The 21339-nt window shown below is 41.1% G+C and overlaps 1 protein-coding gene across 1 annotated transcript; it reads left to right on the forward strand.

Moving 5' to 3' along the window:
* Positions 1-3884: 3884 nt before the first annotated feature.
* Positions 3885-16983, forward strand: CD40LG (CD40 ligand). Its single transcript, XM_019714663.2, has 5 exons — positions 3885-4131; positions 5986-6117; positions 11011-11065; positions 12978-13040; positions 15757-16983. Exons 1-5 carry the CDS (start codon positions 3976-3978, stop codon positions 16131-16133), a joined length of 783 nt encoding a protein of 260 aa, XP_019570222.1. The 5' UTR covers positions 3885-3975; the 3' UTR covers positions 16134-16983.
* The last annotated feature ends 4356 nt before the right edge of the window (positions 16984-21339 follow it).

Raw genomic sequence — 21339 nt, forward strand, 5'->3', positions numbered from 1 at the left:
TAAAGGAACAGAGGAAAACTTAAATATATTCTGATCTGTATCACTAGAGAGGCCAGCCAGTGCTATTTTACCAGATTAAAATGTTTCACAACTTCCCTTTCTATCCCCTTAAAAGAAAATTAGTTATTTGGCAAAGATTTACTGATTCATTACAGCATCAGAAAGAAAGAATTCTGAGATTTTAAAAAAATGTCTCTTTTCTCTAGAAGCTTATGGTAGAGGAAATGTCCAGATGAGTTAATTATGATGTGATTTGGCAAATGCTAGGATAGACTAAGCCCAGAAGAGGATACCTTGTCAGCTGGGAGGGGATGCTTCACAGGCGGGGGGTGTCTCTTCAACATTAATAGATAAGCTAGGAGGGAGTCCACATGCTCATAGTGAACAGACTGAACAAGCACAACACATTTAGGGAAATAAACCTAGCTCGATACGGTTGATGCCCAGAGCTGAGCATGAGTGAGTTGCAAGGGATGAAGGCAGAAAGGTGGGCAGGGGTCAGATCATGTGCTTGCTAACAATGGACACACTGTCCTCTAGGAAAGGGTTCTTCAGGCCTGTTCAGGGAAAAGAGTCCTTGTGAGGCGCTTCGTAGAACAAACAAAATGCTGATATATTTAACTCTTTCATATGTACTGGAAATAATTTTCCTAGCAGAAACTATGACTGTTCTAGGTTATCAATAAAAAATCACAACCGCAAGCATATTCATTCACATCAAAAACAAGCTGTTGAAGTATGATCCATTGGTTTTTGAGTTTTTCCCTTGATTCTTATTTGCTGCAGATTAATCACCAGCTAGAAGAAAAGCAGTAGTAGAAAACGGTGACAGAGATTTAAAAAAAATTTGTGTAAGAAAAACTGAAAATTGAAACAATTCAATCCATTAACTTAATTCTTTCTGTTAACTAAGAAAAAGATGGTCAATATTTGACTTTGGCTACAGGCCCTTTGAAGTACTCTATAGATCTACAAATTTCTTGGTGATTAATTTTAAAATCACTTCTAACTGAAGATTTTTAAAGGGGATCCAACACCAGGGCCAGGCCACTCCTTATTGGGGGAGAAACAGGGAGGGGAGGTCTTGATAAAAAGAATGCCTGAGACAGAATCAGAAATCAGAAAATAGAGCTAGAGTTTGGAAGCTGGAAATGTAGCTAATTGTTGCATCAAGCTAGAGGACCAGGCAGAAGAAGAATGGGAGAGAGAGGAGGCTTCAAGAATTGAAGTATAAGCAAGTAATTCTGGAATCCCATTCACGTTGAACATGTCAGGGCACTCTGTCAATCTGCTTCCCTGGGTCTGGTGCAGATTCTGAGGAGTCAAATCAGGTTAGATAATATATTCAGCTATACGATTTAGAATTAACATTCTGCTGGAATTATGGAGGATGGATGGGGTGGGGCAGAAAGGAAGCAAGGAGATAAATTAGGAGAGTACAATCCGGTAATCTAGGAGGGGATGTAGGCCTGGACTAAGATGTTGGCAGGGGGTTGGAAAGAAGTGGTGGCAATCAGGAAGCTTTGGGTTGGAAGAAGCCACTGGGATTGGGTAATAATCTGGGCAAGAGAGAGGGAGAAATCATGGATAACTCCCAGGTCTCTGACCTGGACAATTAGGTGGGTCTAAGAGTACCATTGACTGAGATAGGGAGACACTTGAGGAAGAACAGATCTGGGTTGGAAGTGGAGTGGGGGAGATGAATTAAGTTTTGAATATGCCAAATGAGGTGGTTTTGGGATATTCAAGTAGCGATATTCAGAGGTAGCTATACTTACAAATCTGAACTTCAGGCTACAATTAAAGATTTGGGATTTGTCACAATGAAGGTGATAGTGAAAACTATGAATGTTGATGGGACTTATCCAGGAAAACATGTAGGAGAAGAGAAGAGGAGAGAGGGAACGTCAGAGTAGGGAAAAGAAGAGAGGAGAGGGATGGAGAGGAAGGACAGGAGAACGAGGATAGGGAATACCAAAGTTTCAAGAGACAAAAAAAAAAAAAAAAGGGAATCCATGAAGAAGTTTTCTGGAAGGCAAGAGGGAAGACTTTTTCAGAAGGATGACAACAGAATAATAGGTCAACAGACTAACAGAAATGTCACTAAAAATGAACTCTAGAAAGAATTTGGCCAAAACCATTGAACTAATAATGGTGGAAGTAGTTTCAGGGGAATATTGTGGGTGAAAGTCAGACTGCAGGAGGTTGGAGATCAGGAAGTTGTGGCAGGGAGACAGGACAACTCTTTCTTGAAATTAGTCACATGAACACATCCTGACATTGTCTGCATCTCTGTGGTCCCTTCAGCTGAACTTTGCAGGGTTCTTGCAGCTCTGACATTCTGTAATTGTATGAAACTGGCCTTGAAGAAGTCCTCGAGCCCATTTTGCCTCTCGTGATAATTTTCCTTCAGTGGAACAAAGGTTACTTGTCTAAGAACCAAAGCCTCTGACTTGACTGATCAAAGTTTATCACGTGCATTGAAGCCACCTACTTGGCAGATGTAGTGAAAAGCTACACAGATCTGAGCCCAGGACAGGATGCTGGGGTGTGGGCGGGGAAGAGAGCAGGTGCTAACTCTACAGATAGCATGCCTATCAGAGCATTTGGTAACAGTTCCTATTTGTCTCTCAAAACAATTTTGTAGGAATTACCAAAGAAATCTTATCAGCTTTCTAGACCAGGTTGGGAGTTAGGGTAGGGATTTCCACAGCTGGTTTTATTTCCAAGACAATCTGATAAGACCATGCAAAAGCCATTCAGAAATGCGTAATCCTACACACCTCAATGATTCTATTTGTTATCAAAACTTTGGGTGCTTTTAATGTTACTGCCCTTTGTGTTTTACTAGTATGTAAGGAGTTGGCAATTATTTGGAAAATTTATATCTTAGGCTAAATAAACTCCAGACAAATTCAGGATGAGAGTTGTTTGTCTTTTGCTTAACACATTTCAGAGATTTTTCATGCACAATGTTTTTTGATCATTACAACAACATACAGGATAAACAAAGCAGGTACAACTGACCCCTTTGGATATCAAGAAACTGAGGGCTAGAGAGGCAAAGTGATTTGCTTGAGGTCCATAGCAATTTATTGGTAGAGCTAGGACTAGAATTCAGGTCTCTTAACTGCAGCATATTTTCCCTATTCTGAACAGTTACATCGGCATCAGAAATTATCTGATGGACTGGAACAGTATAGACAGGCAATTGGGGTAAGTCAAGCTAATATTGCTATGCTAACCTCAATAGAAGAGTTTTGGCCTGATTTCTCTTAAGATCCTACTTCTCTTGGCCTTTGAGAAATTTTTTCTCTTGAATTATCTTTCCAGCTAAATTTTATTTAATAATTGTCAGCACTCTCCTTTGCTTTATGCCATGTAGACTTGAAAAGCTGCCAGGATGTTTTTGGGTTTAAATATTAAAGAAGTTTTGAGAAGCAATTAGCTAGTGACACACCAGTCATACAATTCATACAATCAATTCAAACTTTTGTTGACATTTGTTTCTTTCCCCATATACCAGGTTCCCGCTTTACATTAGTAAGAATGAAATTGAAATAAGTCTATTGCTGGTGGATTAATTTGTCACTTTCCTTGAAACTGGTGAACCCAAAAAGTTACCCAGCTATAGGAAAATACTGCCATTGTCTGTTAAGAAGTCTATGACATTTCAAGGCAAGAATGAATGTATGGAAGAAGAGACTTGTTTCTTCTTTACTAACAAAAGGGAAAGCCTGGAAGTGAACGATATGGGTATAATTTAAAAAAAAAAGAAAGAGAGAAAGAAAAAAAAAACCTTTACGTAACTTTTTGCTGGGAGAGAAGACTACGAAGCACATTTTCCAGGAAGTGTGGGCTGCAACGATTGTGCGCTCTTAACTAATCCTGAGTAAGGTGGCCACTTTGACAGTCTTCTCATGCTGCCTCTGCCACCTTCTCGGGCAGAAGATATTATTTCAACTCTAACACAGCATGATCGAAACATACAGTCAACCTTCTCCCCGATCTGTGGCCAGTGGACCACCCGTCAGTATGAAAATTTTTATGTATTTACTGACCGTTTTTCTTATCACTCAGATGATTGGGTCAGCACTTTTTGCTGTATATCTTCACAGAAGACTGGACAAGGTAAGAGGAACCATGACCTTCTATTAACTAAATTTGGGGTCCTTGTTGATTTATGGGTTGGTTGGTTTTAGTTCTCCCCAAATGATGGACAGTGGTAGGTACGCAAATAGATAAACGGTCTTGCAGCATGATGTTTGTTGTCTTGAAACAACTAGTTAGTGAAGTCCCCTGTTCTTGTCTCTGGTCAAGAGTTTGGGCTCTGGAGTCAGACTGCCTGCATTCAAATCTTGACTCTGCCCACTAATAGTTCTGTGATCCTAAGCAAGTTATTTTACATTTCTATGCCTTAGTTTCCACATCTGAGAAATGGGAATTATAATGGTAACCACCACATAGATTAAATGAATTAAGCCTTGAAACAAATTTAGAACAGAGCCTGGCACAAAGTAAGCACTATGAAGGCATTAGCTATAATTACTTGCTAAAGTTTTGCTTAAGAAGTTATTATTTTTTTTTACCGTGGAGACAACTTTGTAAAAAATTTTCAGCTGGAGAAGGAGAACATCAGTTTGATCTGAAATGTCATAGTGCTTCCCATTAGCATAGATATGGATAAATCCCAGAATTTGCAGTCTTTTAGTAAGAGTGGCATTCTTTGTATAATTCTCCAAGTGTTCAAGCTGACCAGTTTCCCTCTCAGGTGTTTTACATTCTTAAATAGTTGGACTTACAGGAACAAAGAATAGAGTAACTTAGTAGTTTGTTTTGTATTCTTAGGAAGAGATAACCATTAAGGTTTATCCTGTTCTGATGTATTTACCCACTTTTACTGATGGGTGATATTGGCTGTGTTGACAAAACATCAATCATAGATGAAAAGGAGAGATTTGATCAATTATCTGATCATTCCTAAAAGTTTCAGTGTGGGAATTGTGGGTATACAGTATCTGGAGACTGCATTTTTCTCAGGGATCTTTGAGTGTCTTCAATTGGGATGCCAACCTAGAATTAAGGCCATGAGCTTTACCAACAGGATAAGTGGAGCAATGATAGTTGAGGCAATTCACTATGTTGCTCAAATTTTAAGTATCACTGCTGAGAAAATGGGGAGGGGGTGTTCTGGGTGTGTGTGTGTGGGGGGGGCATGGTGGGCTCTGCCTGGACATAAGCTTAGCCTCTACCCATATTGACTAGGGTAGACTCAAATTTACCATAGCATTTAGGTGTGTTCTTAATGACAGTGAAAACCGCCAGCTAACTGCATCTTGCTTTGAATCCAAAATTTTAATCTTAAAAGAAGAAAACAGCACAGAATTAGTTGATTATACAAGTGAGTTCTATACATTTAATTATTCTACGACATTGGGAAATAAAATTGTTTGTAACTTTGGAAATGAAAGATTATTTCTTTAAAAACGCAAATGTTTTCCACAAATACTCAAGTTAAAAAGAGAGAGATGTAATTAGAACTTGAGTTAATTGGCATCCATTGCAAATTAACTTCTATTTATAAAGCAATGCGTCACAAACACTAAAATGAAGTGGACAAATTAGCTCAGCAGAAAACTATTTTATAGACTGTTTATAATGAGCAATCATTATTGAAGCAATGGGAAATACGACAATTATAGAATGTTAATAACTGCAACGTACACTTTGTAATGAAATTGTATTAGAATATCTGTGATTTCTACCTAGGGTTTCAGATACTATGGCATTTTAATTACTGGCTTTTGTAGAGTTTTAAACTGCTAATGCCAAATATCAATAATCCAGTATAACTCTTTATTCCCCATTTATATCTGCCAAGTCTGCCTGTTGTTGAAGCCATGGAAGTGAATGCAGCGGCACACATCATTAGCTGCATTCTCCTTCAGAAATACATTTCTCATGTCCCTGTTATTTCACAAATAGATAGAAGATGAAAGGAATCTTCATGAAGACTTTGTGTTCATGAAAATGATACAAAGGTGCAACAAAGGAGAGAGGTCCTTATCCTTACTGAACTGTGAGGAAATTAGAAGCCAGTTTGAAGCCTTCGTCAAGGTAAGGAGTAGGTAAAGGTATGATTGAAAAGTTTTAGTACTTCTGCTAGATCGGAAACCTGACAGTGTAAAAGTTTAAACTTGTGCTATACAGAGGGTGCCAAAAAATGTATACACATTTTAAGAAAGAAAAACTGTATTAAAATGGTAATACTTAATATATACCGATAACAAAAGATGAACACAAGTCATGTTTGACATCTGCAAGTACAAGAGATGCTCAGAGTGGTTACCATCAGTGTCCAGACACTTCTGATGATGGTGAACTACTGCTTGAGCAACGTTGACCAAAGTGTCCAATTGTGTACATTTTTTTTTTTGGCACTCCTGGTATATACATACATAGGTATGTGTATTTATAAAAAATAAAAAAAAGCAAAAATGAAGCCAAAATCCTATGTTAAAAGGGAATGGAAAGTTTGGAGTGTGCACATAGGAATGTTCTTGACCATAACGAGGAAAATGCACACTCTGAAAGGCACCTTCACACATACACATGAGCTCGTACCTGCAGCTGCCTCTGGGAAAAGTATAAAGTACACCAAGTTTGTTTTTTGCATTTTTTTCTTTCCATCCAAATCTTGATGCCTTCTCAATTGTGGACCCCTGGCCTGGTCCCCATTTCCCAGGGAAGCAATACCCATTGACCACTGCAGTGTCAGCAGGCCACGGGCTAAGGTACTGCCTTTCCTGGGAGTAGTAGGGACTTCTGAAGACTGATACATCCGATCATATGAAGGATGGAATTTCATGTGCCATGAAAGTGAGATCTTTTCCTTTTATTGTGAGGAGAGGTATAGGGAGTGGGTGATGGACCTTCTCAGTACTGCTCAAACCAGACCCCATATAATACCACTTGCTCATGAAGTCAGTTTACTCTAGGGCCAATCAATACCTGAGGCAGAGATAGTTTGAAGCCTTCTAGCCCAACAGACTGGTACCCAGCATGTAGTAATATAATAGGTACCTAAAACAAGAATTTTGAGAACATTTACTTGAGGATGCCCCTACAACATTAATTCCATCATCATAGACAAGGGGTCTAGGGGCTCTTTCTCCTGAAGCAGAACCTTAAGCAGTCTGTCTATGTGTTTCCTTCTCAGAACACCGCTGGCTCTCAGCTCATTTGGGGGTCACGAATAGAAGGCTGTACTCCACGTTGAGGGCAGTTCTGTGGGTATTTGGATGAACCAAGAGGAGTTAGTTCTCACATATGGATTATGTGTGATTTAACCCGGGAGTGAAGAGCTTAAGATCTTATTTCTGAGCTTATTCCTGTCTTATACTGTCCCCGATGTATAATTTAATCAAGTAGGGAAGACTCTAAGACCTTACTCCTGAGTCACCTATGGGAATCAGAACGCAGCTCAAATCTACTGCTGGTTTTTAGGTTTTTTATGCTAATCTGAGTTTTAGATGAAGACTACTAACTCTGTTTGCAAGGTTTGGAGATGATTTGAGTTTCTCTGGTTCTTTGAGGCTTCTGGCCAGTATTACAGGGTGTTGGGAGGTGTTGCAAATTTAAATGTGAATAAAGCCACTTTCAGAACCATGGTTAGTAATCCAAATAGTATATATAATGTGCTTGGTTGTGTGACTTGGGCAAATGACTTCACCTGTCTACCCCTCAGTTTTCTCATCTATAAAATGAGAGGGTTGAGATTATCTGTTAGGGCACTACCAACTCCAACATTCTGTAATTATGTGATCAGGCTTCAGTTCTCTTCAATGGCAGTGAGAGTGACTGTTAATTTTTCCCTCCCTCTCTCTTTCTTACCGAGAGTTTTACAGTTGAACTGCCAATTCATCATGGCTTTATTTCAGGTCAGATATGTAAAGCTTCCCAGATCAGCTACCCAGGATAGGAATAAGGACAACAGCTGATTTGGCTTCTCTGTTTATGCTTGCATGAAAAAAAGTGACAGCTCCAAAGTTTCTTATTCTAAAAAGGCAAACCTTCTCAGGCATGTCACCTGGGGCTCCTTACATGCGACAGAGGAAGCCCCTTGCCTCTACTGCAGCAGGGGTGGCATCCTAATCAATGTCCTCTGTACTTATGATATGTACAATGGTGAGACACAAAGTCCTCCAGCTACTCAGTCCTCTTCCAATGACTGAACCCTTTCCCAATATCCATCCCCCCAAATTCCTCATCCTAAAACAATATTTTTAACTTAAACAAAACTTTTTTATTTACTTTAAGTGTGTTTTTCTAGGACCCATCAGCTCCAAGTCAAGTAGTTGTTTCACCCTAGTTGTGGAGGGCGCAGCTCACAGTGGCCCATGGAGGGATCGAACCGGCAACCTTGTTGTTAAGAGCACTGCGCTCTAACCAACTGAGCTAACCGGCCGCCCCTATTTTAAACTTTTTTACCTAACAGGCTAACTACATAATAACCTCAAATTGGACTTTTATATTCTTAGCTAACATTAGCAGGCTTTCTTTCTGGGTCATAGTCTGATTGGTTCAGAGCAACCTAAAGTTTGAAATTTAGGCGCTCTGAATCATTGGAAGAGGTCTTACAAATCATCAGATCTAATTATTAACCCAGAACTTCAGTCTTCTCCCCACAGTCCCTACCAAGTGGTCTCCCAATCTCTGTTTGAACACTTACAATGATTCTAATGAAAAGGAACTCACTATCTCCTAAGGCAGGTAACACCAAGCCGTCACTTTGAGGGGAAGATGGGATTCAGGCATTAGGTTAGGGTAAGTGGAGGCAGCATTGTGAATGGTGTCATTTCACATTAAAACTTACTACCCACCCCACCCCCTGCTAGAATGATCAGTTCCATGATTGTCTGCCCATCAGTGCTGAGGTGTCTTGGCTAGGGTCAAAGCATTTCCTTTCAAGTTAAAGTAAACCTGTCCATTCCTGCCACATAGAGTTTCCACTGACAGAGAAATCACTAATCCCAGATTTTCTTTTTTTTTTTTTTTAAGATTTTATTGGGGAAGGGGAACAGGACTTTATTGGGGAACAATGGTCAAATTGTTGTCCTTTCAATCTTAGTTGTGGGGGGTTCTGTTCAGCTTCAAGTTGTTGTTCTTTCAGTCTTAGTTGTGGAGGGCGCAGCTCAGCTCCAGGTCCAGTTGCCGTTGCTAGTTGCAGGGGGCACAGCCCACCATCCCTTGCGGGAGTCGAACCGGCAACCATGTGGTTGAGAGGACAGGCTCCAGCCAACTGAGCCATCCGGGAGCTCAGCGGCAGCTCAGCTCAAGGTGCCGTGTTCAATCTTAGTTGCAGGGGGCAGAGCCCACCATCCCTTGCTGGACTCGAGGAATTGAACTGGCAACCTTGTGGTTGAGAGCCCACTGGCCCATGTGGGAATCGAACCGGCAGCCTTCAGAGTTAGGAGCACGGGGCTCTAACCACCTGAGCCACCGGGCCAGCCCCCCAGATTTTCTGAAAGTCAACTTTAAAAAGTCTTTCAGTTGGGTTGGGGAGTAAAGCAAGAAAAAAAAAAAAAAGGCTCTGAGGAGTGTGGCTAGGGGAAGTTCACGGAAAGGCAAGGCTGGGTGCATAAAAGACAAACTTTGCTGACTTCACGTTTTCATCTTGGCTAAACCCCTGACACCAATGCAACCACCTAGCCTGAAAGTATCTCAACCTCGATCATCACACTCCATTTTTTTGAAAAGACACTAAATACTCATTTGTTTACTTGTTATCTCACAAACATTTTCCTGTTGCCGCACTTTTACAGTGCCACCCTTCTGCTCAAGTGGAAAGTTGAGGCTCTGCAGCCCATGTGAGCGTTTCGAGGCGCAGGTTCCCCTTTAGGCTCTGTGACTTACACCCTCACATCTGACAACTGAGCTGAATCTACAAGAAGACACTCAACAGTAACAACACTAATTTCTTCTATGGGAGGAATGAAAAGGAAGGGCCTTATAGAAACTTGATTCCAGTAATGGGAAGGAACATAAGACTTCGATTATCAAAAGATGTGCAAATACTACTGTCTTCCTCCTTTGTGTTCAGAGTAGAGGCAGATGGTGTGAGTTAAGCCCAGCCTCTGAATGTGATCTCATAGTTTTGACTCTTGCCTTCAGCCTCAGATTCCTCGGGTGACCTCATGACAGCCAGTTAAGTCCTCCAGGCCTTTTATTCAGTACCTTTAAAATGACAGCAGTAGCCTTTATTACTTTCTGACCTGGTGGATGGCAGTCTGTTAGCTTCTTAAAGTACTGTCTAGCCTTTCTTCAGTTGCTAAGTGAGAAGAAACTCCTGAAAAAGTGTTGCATTTGCCTTTGAACATCAGCAGCATTGGGAGATTATCTGTGTTTCCTGTATGCTGATTATTATAAATAAATACAGGCCACACAAGAGCACACAGCCAGCAACTAGAAACTCTCCTCAGCCCATTGAAAGGGACAACAAAATAAGAAACGTCTAAGGGTTTTTTCATAGTTTGGGATTTCTTCCCAAGATCAAACTTACTCTTACCATTTCCTAAGAGATTTCAGACCAATTTCATTCTAATAGATACATACCGTGCTTTATGTTTAATAATAGTCAATATACCAAGTCCCAGGGTAGAATCATCTCCTTGTTCAGCATCATTTCTCAATACCTGTCAAAGCCAGGGAGGTTGGGGTCATAGAGTGAGTATTGCTGCCTCTGGTCTGGAGAGAGTGCTAGGATGGAGATAATAAAGCCCAGATTCTGCTTCTAGCTATATCCCTGGGCTTTTGGGGCTGTCAGGTCATCTGACTGAGCTATGGGCTCCCAATCGGTATGATGGAATTAATGACGGGATCTGAGTCTACGTGATAATCTTCACAAGAACCAGGCAACAGAGTGAGGATGGATGCCAAATGAATGATACCTCTAAGCCCCCACAGCAGAGTTCCTGTCAAAATGACCTTTTGCAATGATTCTTATTTCAGGATATAATGGGAAACGAAGTGAAGGAGAAAGAAAAAAACTTTCAAATGCAAAAAGGTAGGTTGCTATTTACCAATTTCTGTGAACACTTAAAAACTAAAAGGAAGCTTTATTATATTGAATAACCCAATGTTGAATCAGAGAACTTTTAGCCCTGGAAATAAAACAAGAACACAACTGGCAAATTTATACTTCTGCTGCCTGTGATTTGGAAAGGCTTTATATATACATATTTATGGGTAGGACCGGGTTCCTTTAATGCTGACAATACCAAGTATGAAGACATTCCGTTATTTTTAATACTTCAACCAAAGCAACTACATAGCCTAGTACCATCTACAGAGGATAAGATGATAAGAAAGTCATCATTTGATAGCAGCTGCATTCATTGCTCAGTTATAACACTTTTTCATGGGGAACCCCAGTGGAGCCTCTGGGATCAGGGAGTGAGTCAGTGCGACAATGTTCTATTCTTTGCCCTTTTCCTGATTTCAGATCATCTCGAACATCTCAGGGTTGGAAGAGGTCTTGATGGTTCTCAAATCCAGCACAATGCCCACAGCACAAATCTCCTTCACAACACTGACCAACTGGTCTCTGATCAAAAATGCCTACACACCTTCTATGTTATAAAGCAGCCTGGTCCATCTTTGAATAGCTCTAATAATTACAATAAATTTCCTCTACTACATGAGAAAAGTCTTTTCTCCTCATGAATTGAAATTTGTTCCTGTAATTTTCACTCACTGGACTCGATTCTGTTCTTTGGGACCATATGAAACAAAGTATAATTCTTTTTCTACACAGCAGCTGTACAGATGTTGAAAACAGCAATCATCATCCCTGAGCCTTTTCTTCTCCAGGCTAAGTCTCCCCAGCGTCTTCCACTGTTCCTTTTATGACCCTTTACAGGGCCTTTCCTCTCCTAGTTAGCTCCCTTTCTGGACAACTCCCTAACTTTCCCTACTCCTTTTAGAATGTAGCAACCCAAACCAAACACAGTAATGCCGGGAGTGATCTGAGCAGCTGAGCATGGGAAAGATGAAGTGTTGGTAGATGGGTGTTTTTATCACAACGTCAGTGAAAATTATGCTATGGGTTTTGTAAAGTTAACACACACACAAAATACATATAGACATACATACAGGGATATAGACACTGTTTTCTGAGGCAAACGAAGTAGTCAGAGCTTGCTTTAACTATTGGTCTAGATGCAAAGGGTGATCTGATTTCCAAGAAGATTTTATCTTCAGAATGACTGTAAGATAGGTTGAGTGGTACCATGTTATCTGTTAATTACAGTGAAATTTGAGGAAACAGTTCATGTGGATGTTGCCTACCACTCTTCAGGAAAATGATAAACTTAACAAAACTGGTAATTTAGGTCATCCCATTTGACTCAATCTTTATAGAGCACCTACAAAGAATCCAGCACGAGATTCATTACTGGGCGGGGGGTGGGGGGGAAGAAACTTCCACATAGTCTTTGTACTTAGGAGATCAGCACATCAAATTAAGAAGCAAGCCTGTTACATGAGAAAAAATGAGAGATAGATACCAGAGGTTGGCCAATTGCTTGACCAAATCAGACACTATAAGGATCTTACTGCTAACTGTCCAGACATGACCTTGAGGCCCACTAAGATTCCCAAGGATGGAAGTGGTTCCTAAAAGCAAGATTCAAAACATGTTTAAGGAAGACTAGTATTTTCAGCCTGTGTCAATTTATGTAAAGCAGAGCTGAGTACTGAACAACTATTATAAGAATGGGTTCAGTGGAAACAGCCAATTCAATTGTTCAAATTTGAGGAACCGTTTCCCTCTGAGAAGGATTTCAGACCATTCTACCCTTCCTTTTACATATATTTAAGCACAGTCTCTATTACACAGCTATATGACTGGACCAAATAGTTCCATGGGAAATTTTGTATTACTTTAGCCTGACAGTTTGCTTTTGGTTTCATTTCAGGTGATCAGGAGCCTCAAATTGCAGCGCATGTCATAAGTGAGGCCAGTAGTAAAACAGCATCTGGTAAGTACAGAAGCACTGGGGCATCAGCCACCCAAGGGGGAAGGCTGGGATGTTGATGCAATGTGGCCTAGTGATTAGGCTCCTCTCTTCCTCTGGGGCTTAATTTACAAATCAACTATACACCTCTCATTTGCTTCTCCTTTGTCTTCAAAGTGAGCTCAAATGTACAGATGGGACTTGGAGGGACAAAAATATGTGGGAAGCAATCACAATGTTCTCATTATGTTCTTGCTCAATGGCTGATTCTAAATGATGAATTACTGGGTAGAGAGACCATTATTTTGACAACATAGAAGAGATGTCAAGTAGTGACCTCCTGACTGTAAGCATCCCTCATCCTAACCTCTCTTTGCTGTGTGTAAATAGGCCTCAGGGGGTATGTCCTGACATCTGTCAATCCCTATATGATTAACCCCAGCCTCACTGGGGCCAACCTTAGGGAAATTAAAGGTAAAATCATTCTGCAAAGATCAATAGGTGCCAGGACGTTAGATTTTCCAATGAAGTAACAACAAATGACATACTGTAATCTTTTCAACTCTGAATGATTTTATTTCCATGTACATTCTGCCATTATTCTAGCCCTTAGATCTTTTTTCCCCAAATCTGTACCTCCTGATAGCTGCTGCTGGAGAATGTGTCACATCTGATAAATGGATGGAAACACGCACACTAGCATAAAATCCCCCATATACATAAATGCAGCCTGAGAACATCATAGCAGCCTTTGAAAAATTCAGCATAGTGCTTCAGAATGGACTTCCAACCTGTGTGTGTGCGTGTGTGTGTGTGTGTGTGTGTGTGAAAGAGAGAGAGAGAGAGAGAGAGAGAGAGAGAGAGAGAGAGAGAGAGAAGATGTAAGACGTGATACAGCCTCATCTCTGAGGGGGGGCTTAGGCTTCTCAGTGGGTCATGGTATGGGAGTAAGAGCATTAAATAGAAAATTTTGAATACTGAGGTTCAAGAACCATGACTATCACTTGCTGGGTAGCCTTGGGCAAGTCCCTTTACCTACATAGCAGTTTCCTGCCTCACTTATTTCACAGAGTAACTCTGAGCATCAAATCAGCTATTGTAGAAGAAAGTTATACTGTCAAGTGCTGTACAAATGTAAGGTATCATTACTTAGCTTACTTCACTGTAGTTTAGATGTCAGAAGAGTGACATAAAGCCCTTCATTAATACCAACGATTGCCACAATATTTAATAATTCTGCCACGTACCCCTTTCTTAGAAAAGATACTATGGGAGAACATCACAACTATATTGGCATGTTTAGGGTGGCCATCCACATGACACCTTGTCATTAGATTGGATGACAGCAACAAAGACACTTCTTAGAAGAATAACTTCCCATTGCTCTTTGTCTACCTTGCCCTTGGATATATTTCATGATATTCAGATTCCACTAAAAGGCCCATGATTGATATTGGCCCTAGTATATTTTACAGTCTGCATCACAGAGGATCAGGTGGGAAGACAGTAACATTCCGCATCCCACCTCAATTCCAAACCTCTCATTCCTACCTGGTCATGCTGTTACAAATTTGACCTACATCCCACAGCAAAGACTAAAATTAGGGAAGGAATGACAAAAATAAACTTAGTGGACTAAAAGATTGGGAACCTGCACTTGTTTTCTCAATCAAGTGGTACAAAAGTGGAAATATCATATGAAGTGTCATTTCTGGAGTGGTCTGGAGAGCCAAGAAATGTCAGGTATTTGGGATGCCTTTCCTGTTACTAAAGGATGAGTCTTAACAGGTTGATAGGCCCAACACCGATAGGCCTAAGACCACCAAATAAGAATTTTTTTAAAAGCTCAGGGAAGCAAATGCATCAGTTCTTTCACTTCTCCCCACCCCCCACCCCCAGCAATCTAGCTCTCTATGGGAGCTGAGATTTAAAATTGGGTATACACACTACTTTGAACCCACTCAACATCTCAGCCGAGAAAATGGCACACTGTTGGTGGGTACTCCGGTTTAGCCACAAGAATACGGGTCCTTTCAAGTTGGTGGCACCCACTGCAATGGGAGATCAAAACACACAGTGAAATGACAGGTTTATTTTCATACTTCCTTGCCTAATTTTAGTCTTTGCTGTGGGAGGTAGGTCGGGTTTGCAACAGCATGATCAGGTAGGAAGAAATGGGGTCTTTCCTTTTCTCTGTGCTGAGGCAGAGCTAGGTGGACCAACAACATTTTGGCTTTGCAGAATTTAAGGAAAGGAAGAAATCAATGCTAATATTTGCAAGAATTTGCCTGAATATTTTGGTATGCATAATTATGATGTGGATTTTAAAATCATTCACGGTTTCTTAAGTTCAAGGGCATGTTAGCTTTAAGAACTCTAAAGGGACAACAAAACTCACTGGGCTCTGTTACTTTCATCTTCAAAAGTCTCTGAAATAGATTGTAATATTAGCCCCGTGTTGCAGATGAGAGGCTGAAATTCAGGGAGATTAAGTGACTTACACAAACTTGAGTAAAGCTTGGATTGGAACCCAGCTCCATCTGAGTGTAAAGCCCATACTGACCTATCATCCATAGCTTCTCCATAGACTCTGAAGGCTGGAAGGGTCGTTAAGAATCCCTGATGCCCAAAACTTCCATTCATATATTAAGCTAGTATCAACATTAAACTATATTTTCTTTTAGAATGTGAACCATGCTATGCTTCACCTCATCACAATTTTTTCCCCTCTCTATTACAGTTCTACAGTGGGCCCAAAAAGGATACTACACCATGAGCAACAACTTGGTAACCCTTGAAAATGGGAAACAGCTGGCCGTTAAAAGACAAGGACTCTATTATATCTATGCCCAAGTCACCTTTTGTTCCAATCGTGAAGCTTCAAGTCAAACTCCATTTATAGTCAGCCTCTGCCTGAGGTCCATGAGTGGATCTGAAAGAATCTTACTTAGAGCGGCAAATACCCACAGTTCTTCCAAACCTTGCGGGCAACAATCCATTCACTTGGGAGGAGTATTTGAATTGCAACCGGGTGCTTCGTTGTTTGTCAACGTGACTGATCCAAGCCAAGTGAGCCATGGGATTGGCTTCACGTCTTTTGGCTTACTCAAACTCTGAACAGTGTAACCTTGCAGGCTGCCACTGAGCTGACGCTGGCAGTCTTCATGATACAACAAAGCAGTTAAGACCACCCCCTGTTGAACTGCCTATTTATAACCCTATGATCCTCCTCATGGAGAACTATTTATTATACACCCCAAGGCATGTAGGGATGCAGTAAGTGAATTACAGGGTGGGTGAAATCCAAACAGGCCCTGTTCCATCAGTGCTTATATTCTGAAGCAGCAACCTGACTGATGCAGAATCCAGAGAGTCCTATGAAAAGACAAGGCCATTATGCAGAGATTGAATTCTGAGTAAACAGCAGATAATTAGCCAAGTTTAGTTTTGTTTTTTTTGCCAGTCATGTCTTTCAGTGGATAATGTATTTGATTTATCAGTGAAGATGCAGAATGGAAACAGGGAACCTCAGCTCACATCCAGTTATGGTTGATTCCGGGTCCCTGTGGCCCTGATGGAGGGGGCAGGCTCTAGAAAGTCTAATGCAGTGAAGAACTGAAAAATCCTGCTCCTCACCAGTCACCCTGACACACACTCATTCTCTCTCTCTCTCTCTCTCTCTCTCTCTTACACACACACACACACACACACACACACACACACACACACACACACACACAGAGTCAGGCTGTTCTAATCAGTTGTCTTATTTCAACCCTGTCCCTATCTCCATCACTATAGACTTGGGGGGGAGCAGAGAGAGCAGCTCTGAGCCTGCCCACTCCTCAAGAACTGACTGTATTTAAAGGAAGTCTATTGTATCTACCTGTAGTCTCCATTGTTTCCAGAGTGAACTTGTCATTATCTTGTTATTTATTTTTTGAATAATAAAGATCCCTTAACATTATTGTTGTTATTTAGCACCTAAAGCCCTAGGCCAGGTTCGGGGAAATGGGAAAAGGAGTCATTTGGAGGGAATTTTCCCAACCTTTGTGATGTTTTCATAAATGTGGTTCCCAAGCCTGTTGCACCACAAAATATCTTGGCAACAGCACACTCCTTGGAAGTCTGTGATAGCCTTTGATGGATGACATGGTAGCTTATTCAGTGAAAAGCAATCTGGTCTTCCCAGCTTGCTGTGGAAAGTTTGCAGGGGATTGAAGAGAGACGGTTCTTTTCTTGATTAATCACAGTTAAGTGAAGCTGGAGGGGGCGCCTTAAATGAGAAGCAGTTGTTTATCTTTTTAATAGCCATTTAGGTGGTTTCCACTTTAGGCAAGAGGAAATGGAGCTGGGACAGCCTGATGGGAAGTATCGGTCCCTTAGTCTCCCACTGAAGCCAAGGGAAGCCTTGTCACCTCCAATTGAGGGATTTTCGTGTAAGAAACCGAGAGTGGCTTTTTCATCTTTACTGGTAGAGTGTATTACTTAAAACAAACATCACATGTTCAAGCAGAAAAATGTTACTGTAGAACAAAGAAAGGGAAATGAGGAGAGGTGGGGTCAGCTCTTGGCCACTGCCCCTGCTCTTCAGTCCTCTGGACAGCACAGTCCCTTCTTGGCTGAGTGACTTTGAAGAACTTAGACCATGACTTTGTAACCCAAGGCTGAAATCATGCTAGACAAACTTGCTGGGCTGCATGCTTTCTCCAAGGAGAGAACTTTGGTATGAGCAGGGGGGACATTTGTTGATTCAGGGACTCACTTAGGGATATGTTCACAGTGCTATTTTGTCCTCTGGAGAGAAGATCCTTCGGCACTGTTGCCCTCTGCATGGAACACTTGAAGGAAGTGGGGCAGTGGCAGTGGCAGTGAAGGGTCATCATATTCTCACAGATATGAGCCTGCCTTAGGAAGGCCAGATCCCCAGATCTGGCTGAGTGGAGGGCTTGGTGTGATCCAGAGAGAAGAAGACAACACACAGGCCATGACTCTCCCATTCTCACGGTAGCTGAGTGCCCACTTTGTAGAACAGCCATACTTGCCCAGCTTGCCTGGGTGTGGCAATGGGGGTGGGAATGGACCAGAAGCATTTCCTCTTCAGTTGGGTTCATAAGAAGAGAACCCATGTCCAGCCTGAACAAATCTTTTTTTTTTTTCATTAAAGTTTATTGGGGTGACAATTGTTAGTAAAGTTACATTGGCAATAGTTTAGTGGTTACCAGAGGGGGCGGGTGGTAGATGAGGGTAAAGGGGGTCAAATATATGGTGATGGAAGGAGAACTGACTCTGGGTGGTGAACAAATCTTTTGTAGTCTATATAAACTCATATCCTCTGGCTTAAACATTGCCCCTGCCGTCTTCGTCTTTGGGAATCATTATCATCCAGATTATTTCCACCTCTAATAACCAAATTGGTAACAGTATGTGTTAGAAGGAATGGTATCGATACAAAAACTACATTTTCTAGGCTACCTCCTCTGCTCCCAGGTTTTCCATCGCCCTCTAAATGCCACCTGCTATAGCTCCAGCCCAGAACTTTCCCTCAAGCTTCAGCCTCATATGGCCAACTGCCTTCAACCTCTCAGACTGCTTCCTCATGAAGTCACCTTGCCCTTCCCAAGAACTTCAGGTCCTATCATTCACCCTCTTCTGTTCCTGTCCTACATGATCACAGTGGGCTCTCTCCCCTTACCCTTTAAAGGGTTCAACTATCACCTTCATGCTACTGTCACACCTTTAGTCCCGACCTGCCTCCTAGAGTCTGTCCCCAACTGCCTAAATCTCCAAATGGTGGGCCCAAGCCTTCAAAACCCAATGCATCCAAATGGAACTCTGGATCTTTTCCCCTACACAATGGGATCCACTTTCAGTGCTTCCCATTCCGGTGAATGGCAGCCTTATCTACCCTGCTTCCCAAGCCCGAAACCTGGCTTGACTTACCGCTGTCCTAAGTCCCGCATCCAATCTCACCAGCTTATATACTTCAGCCCTTTTGTTTAAGAAATTGTTTAAGAACAATTTCTTAAATTGTTCTTAAGTTAATATACTTCTTTCAATCTCTACTGCCAGTATTTTAGTCCAAACTACTGTCATCTCTCTTCTGGAATACTGCAACACCCTCCTAGGCTCTCTGCCTCCACTTTTGCTCTCTCTCATTTTCCACACATAGCTAGTGCATTCTTAAATACAATTCTGATTTCACCACTTGCCTGCTTCTTGTCGACCTTAGAATAAAGACCAAAGTAATTAACTTATTTAATCTCCTGCCAATACCTCTCTCAGTGTCATAAGTTTGAATGGTCAGTTCCTCTAGGTAAGGCTACAAATGCTTTCCTGCCTTAGGACCCGGGCATGCTGTTTTCTCTTCTTGTAACACCCATTCCTTCTCCCGCCGCACCCTGCACTTCAGCATCACAGCACTTATCACAGCACTTTTTCTCTGTGAACCATGTCTCCATTTTTAAAAATATGGTTGAGGTTTTACCTACTATGCTGTGACCATCTTGAGAACCAAGACTTTGTCCTGTTCACCATGGCAACTTCAGTGTCTATTACAGAGCCTGGCATGGAGTTGGCCCTTTATTCATTGCATGAAGGAATAAATGAATGAACAAATAAAGCTGCTTATAACTCAGTAGTCCATAAAATAATTCTGTGTATTGGTTAAAACAAAACTTTGCAATACTGTATAAACCTTTATTTTGTCAAAAATATCTACATGATAAAAATATATTCAGGGTAGAGAATGAGAATTATATTGTAAATAAAAATAGATATATATTTTTATACTTCATGATAATTTGCAAAATAGTACATGATGTTTGCTCCAAACTTCACTTGAACATTTTCAAAGTTGTTCTAATAAATGAGGACTTGAGTAGATTCTGATCTACCTATAATATTCTGATACTAAATTATCTAATTTAATTACATTTTTATGAACATGTCACTTCTTCATTTCATCAAAGGGGTAGAGGAATGCTTAAAATGACCAATAATTGTTATTTCCAAATAAAGAGAAAATGAACAAAGTGTAATTATTATCTCTGCTACTTGATAGGAAACAAATGTCTAAAAAACTGCCCTAGAAAGCTGCTAGTACAGGGAACCCAAGTTAAAGAGAAACAACATATAAACTCCTGGGCTCCAGGAGGGAACACATTTTGATTTGAATTTGACTATTTCCGTAGGGCCTAATACCACTGTATTAGAAGCTGCACTACCTTAGGCCTTTAGAGCAGCCTGAAGTACTTTGAGACACAGAAACATGGAACTAAGAATGATTTTTACTATGTCCTTTTTCTCTGTGAACTACATCTCCGTTTAAAAAAACAAAATCAGAAATACTAATTGTACTGTAGTAGTTAAGTCCGGAGTCAGACAGATACAGTCTTAATCTAGGCTCCACTATTTACCAACTTTATAACCACAGGCAAGTCATTTTACCTCCTCTGATCCTCAGTGTCCTCATCTGTAAAGTAGGGGTGGTAAGAATATCTGCTTTGCGGGGGTGGCTGGTTAGCTCAGTTGGTTAGAGCTCGGTTCTGGTAACACCAAGGTTGCCAGTTCAATCCCCACATGGGCCACTGTGAGCTGCACCCTCCTTAAAAAAATAAAGAATATCTGCTTTGCAAGGTTTATGAGGATTTGATGAGATAACTCACAGAAAGTCTGGAGCAGATCATCATATAAAGAGCACTAAGGTGGATCTCCATGCGGCCCCAGCACACCAGTCTGTACTCAGTGGTGCAAACAGACAGGATGGCATCTTAAATGGTTGAAACCTCTATGACCAAGGAGAGTGCCTGGCAACCCAGGTACACATAAAAGTCTTGCCTGTGTAGTAGACCAAAAGACCACACACAATTTGAAGCAAAGAGAAAGCAAAAGAAAAAAAGAAAAAAAAAGGGCAATGTTAAAACACATACCTAACATTAGAGTAGATTTGTGGGTAACAAAGACTCTTTCTTTAGTTTCATTGTCAAAAACAAGTAACCACTGGAGGCTTGGGGTTGCCAAATTTTACAATAGGTTTGAGCAGTTCTGTAGTTGAGATATTTAGGAAGTTTTCTTTTAAAAATCTATGATCATAACACCAAGGTCACCAATTCGATTTCCATGTGGACCAGTGAGAAACAACGGCTTGAGCCTGGAACTGAGCTGTCGGTAGGCAGCTGGTTTGCTCAGTGGGTAGAGCACAGTGCTCATAACACCAAGCCTGCCGGTTCGATTCCCACGTGGGCCAGTGAGCTGCGTCCTCCATAACTAGGTTGAAAACAATGAATTGACATGGAGCTGATGGGTCCTGGAAAAACACACT

This window comes from Rhinolophus sinicus, chromosome X, assembly GCF_036562045.2.
Source record: "Rhinolophus sinicus isolate RSC01 chromosome X, ASM3656204v1, whole genome shotgun sequence".
In the NCBI taxonomy this organism is placed as follows: Eukaryota; Metazoa; Chordata; class Mammalia; order Chiroptera; family Rhinolophidae; genus Rhinolophus; species Rhinolophus sinicus.

Excerpts from the sequence above, each read along its gene's own strand:
- CD40LG (XM_019714663.2), top strand. The coding sequence starts at position 3,976 with ATGATCGAAACATACAGTCAACCTTCTCCCCGATCTGTGGCCAGTGGA. Across the intron at positions 6,118-11,010 it reads AGTTTGAAGCCTTCGTCAAG|GATATAATGGGAAACGAAGT; the intron begins GTAAGGAGTAGG and ends TTCTTATTTCAG. Across the intron at positions 13,041-15,756 it reads CAGTAGTAAAACAGCATCTG|TTCTACAGTGGGCCCAAAAA; the intron begins GTAAGTACAGAA and ends TCTCTATTACAG.